This window comes from Penaeus vannamei, chromosome 19 (assembly GCF_042767895.1).
Source record: "Penaeus vannamei isolate JL-2024 chromosome 19, ASM4276789v1, whole genome shotgun sequence".
Classification (NCBI taxonomy): Eukaryota; Metazoa; Arthropoda; class Malacostraca; order Decapoda; family Penaeidae; genus Penaeus; species Penaeus vannamei.
This window is the reverse complement of record NC_091567.1, coordinates 23756212-23758711: the sequence shown is the minus strand read 5'-3', so window position 1 is coordinate 23758711 and position 2500 is coordinate 23756212. Positions and strand designations below refer to the sequence as shown.

Here is a 2500-nt window from a genome sequence, read left to right as displayed (position 1 = left end):
TCCATTGAACGTCTTGTTCCTCCCCCGGTCCTCTTCCTCTTCCTCTCCTCCACTCCATCCTTTTAGTCACCCTCCTCCTAATCCTCATTATTTTAACCCTATTGCCTATCCTACTCCTTCCCCACTTCCGCTCTTCCTATGCCTCCTCCTCCTCCTCTTTCTGTTCCTCCTCCTCTTCCTGTTCTTCTTCGTACCCTTCCCGACCTTTTCATTTCTCCCTCCTCATCCTCTTGCTCCCTCCCTCCGTTTCTTCCCTCTATTCCTCCCCTTCCTTCTTTTACTTCTCATCTTCCTTTTCCTCCGCCTGCTCCTATTCCTCCTCCACACACCTCTCTGCTCCCATTCCCCCTCTCCATCCTCCTCCTCTTCCTCTTCTTCTTCTTCTGCTTCTTCCTCCTCCTCCTCTTCTGCTTCTTCCTCCTCCTCCTCTTCTTCTGCTTCTTCCTCCTCCTCTTCTTCTGCTCCTCCCTCCTCCTTATCTTCGCCCCCTTTCCCTACCCCTTTCCCTCCTCCCTCTCTTCTTCCCCTCTCCCTTCCTCCCCTCCTCCTTCCCCCCACTCCTCCATCTCCACCTCTTATTCCCATCCCCTTTCTCCTTCTCCTCCATCTCCTCCTTCTCATCACATCCCTTTCCCTCCCTCCCCTCCTCCTTTTCCCCTCTCCCTCTCCATCTCCTCCTCCTACTCCTCTTTCTCCTCCTCCTCCTCCTCCCCTTCTTCTATCCCCTTCCCTCCCTTCCCCCTCTACCTCTCTCTCCCTCCCCTCCTCCTCCTTTTTCATCTCTCCCTCCTGCTCTTTCCCCTTGCCCCCCTCCCCCTCCTCCTCCTTCTTTTCCATCTCTTCCTCCTCCCCCCCTCCCCCACCTCTCCCTACCCTACGAACATAACACCTTAGGTACCCCCCCCCTGCCCTCCGTGACCCCTATCACACTCCCTAACAACCCTCCTTCACAGACCAGCAGACGAAACAGGAAAGCTCCTTTTTTTTCTCTCTCTCTCTTTTCCTGTTCCTCCTTCCTCCCTTCCCCCTCTATCCTGCCATCTGTTGGCCCTGTTGTCGCTTACTGTTCCCTGTTTTTCTTCAAGGGACAATGAGACCCTCGAACTGGAGCCGCTAACGGCAGAACACCGTGCAAGCCTGGAGGACGAAGCGCCCGTCAAGCGTATACTGAAGTGAGTAGTGAGAGAGGTAGAGGGGCTGAGTAGAGAGGGAAGCTTGGTGTAAGCTTTTGCGAGGTCATAGAAGCTTTGTAGATTAACTGATAGGGAGTAAGTAGAGTGGGAGGGAAAAGGGATAAAGTAAGGAGAGTTGTGGGTTCCAAGAAGGTAAGATGGAGGAGTAGAAGACGGGGAAACCGATAGTAAGATTCGGTAGTTCGAAAGTTGGACGTCTGTAGTAAAGTATGTTGTAGGATAGTCTACAGTAGGGTTGGCTGAAAGGCATCTCGCCTTCGAAAGGGTGTTGAAGTCCTTGTAGGGAGCGGTAGCAAGGTGGAGAGGTAGTCGAAGCCGAGTTGCAGGGACTCGACAGAGGCGGAGAGAGTTTCAGGTTCTTTTGTGTGTTGTTGTTTCGTGTGCGTGTTCCCGCATTCTGTTCGTACATGTGTAAGAGTATGTGCGTGCGTATGTTTTATCGGATAGCGTCCTTAAATGTGTGTGTTTTATTCATACATGGCTGCGTAGGTCTCGAAAGAGTGTTTTGAGTAAGCCGATGCATCAGTGAGAAAAACGGTGGGTGAATGAGTAAATGAAAGTGACCACGTATGTTTATGTCTATGTGATCATGAAGACGAATGTTTGGTCATTTGTGTTTGCTTTCGTGCATATGCATTTGAGAGTGTGCATCCGAATCCAAGTGCTTTAGGAGAAAACACAAATAGCAACGGGTAAGTATAATGCAAAGTTCCTCCAACCTGAATCTGCCTCTCACTGTGCCTCCATTTCCCCCATCGCCTACGATCTGGTATATAGGCTCCGCCTTCTTTTTATCACGGAGTCTGTCTTGGATTCAGGAATTTCTCTATTTACCATTGTCTCTCTATACTTTTTAAGACTCGTACAGACTGACAACAGAACAACACGCTCCTTGCAGTTCTTTTATAACACCCACAGTGCTCTTACTTGTGGCGGCTTCTAGGGTGGATGGGTGTGGAAAGAGAGGAATTATGTCACTTTTGTTCAAATGATCATGATGTTCTCGCAGGAAATCTTTGTTGCAATCCTCTGAGCAATGATCAGTGCACCAGCTGCAACAGAGGTTATCACATGATGAGATTTTACTCATGATACTTTATTAATGGAAGTCTGTGATTTGTTTTCTTTGTATATAAAGATCATGGTAATAGATAAGATAAGTGATAATTCAAATTTTGCTGACGATGGATGGAATAATGGTCTACATCTGTACGTTTGTTAAAGAATGAAGTGTTTCTTCACCACAAGAACACCTGAGATTAGCCTTCTGCAACATCCATCCCATGGTCATGCAACATTTGAAAGGT

General features: G+C 48.6%; 1 protein-coding gene across 12 annotated transcripts in view; it reads left to right on the top strand.

Moving 5' to 3' along the window:
* LOC113808106 (uncharacterized) overlaps positions 1-2500 on the top strand; it is a 296198-nt gene that overhangs the window by 266625 nt on the left and 27073 nt on the right. For 10 of the 12 annotated variants that reach the window (XM_070134111.1, XM_070134118.1, XM_070134112.1 and 7 more), the window contains one exon: positions 1086-1172. The exons of the other annotated variants lie outside the window; for them this stretch is intronic. In XM_070134111.1, the coding sequence (XP_069990212.1) occupies positions 1086-1172 (87 nt within the window). The remainder of the gene's footprint in view (positions 1-1085; positions 1173-2500) is intronic. 12 annotated transcript variants of the gene reach the window in all.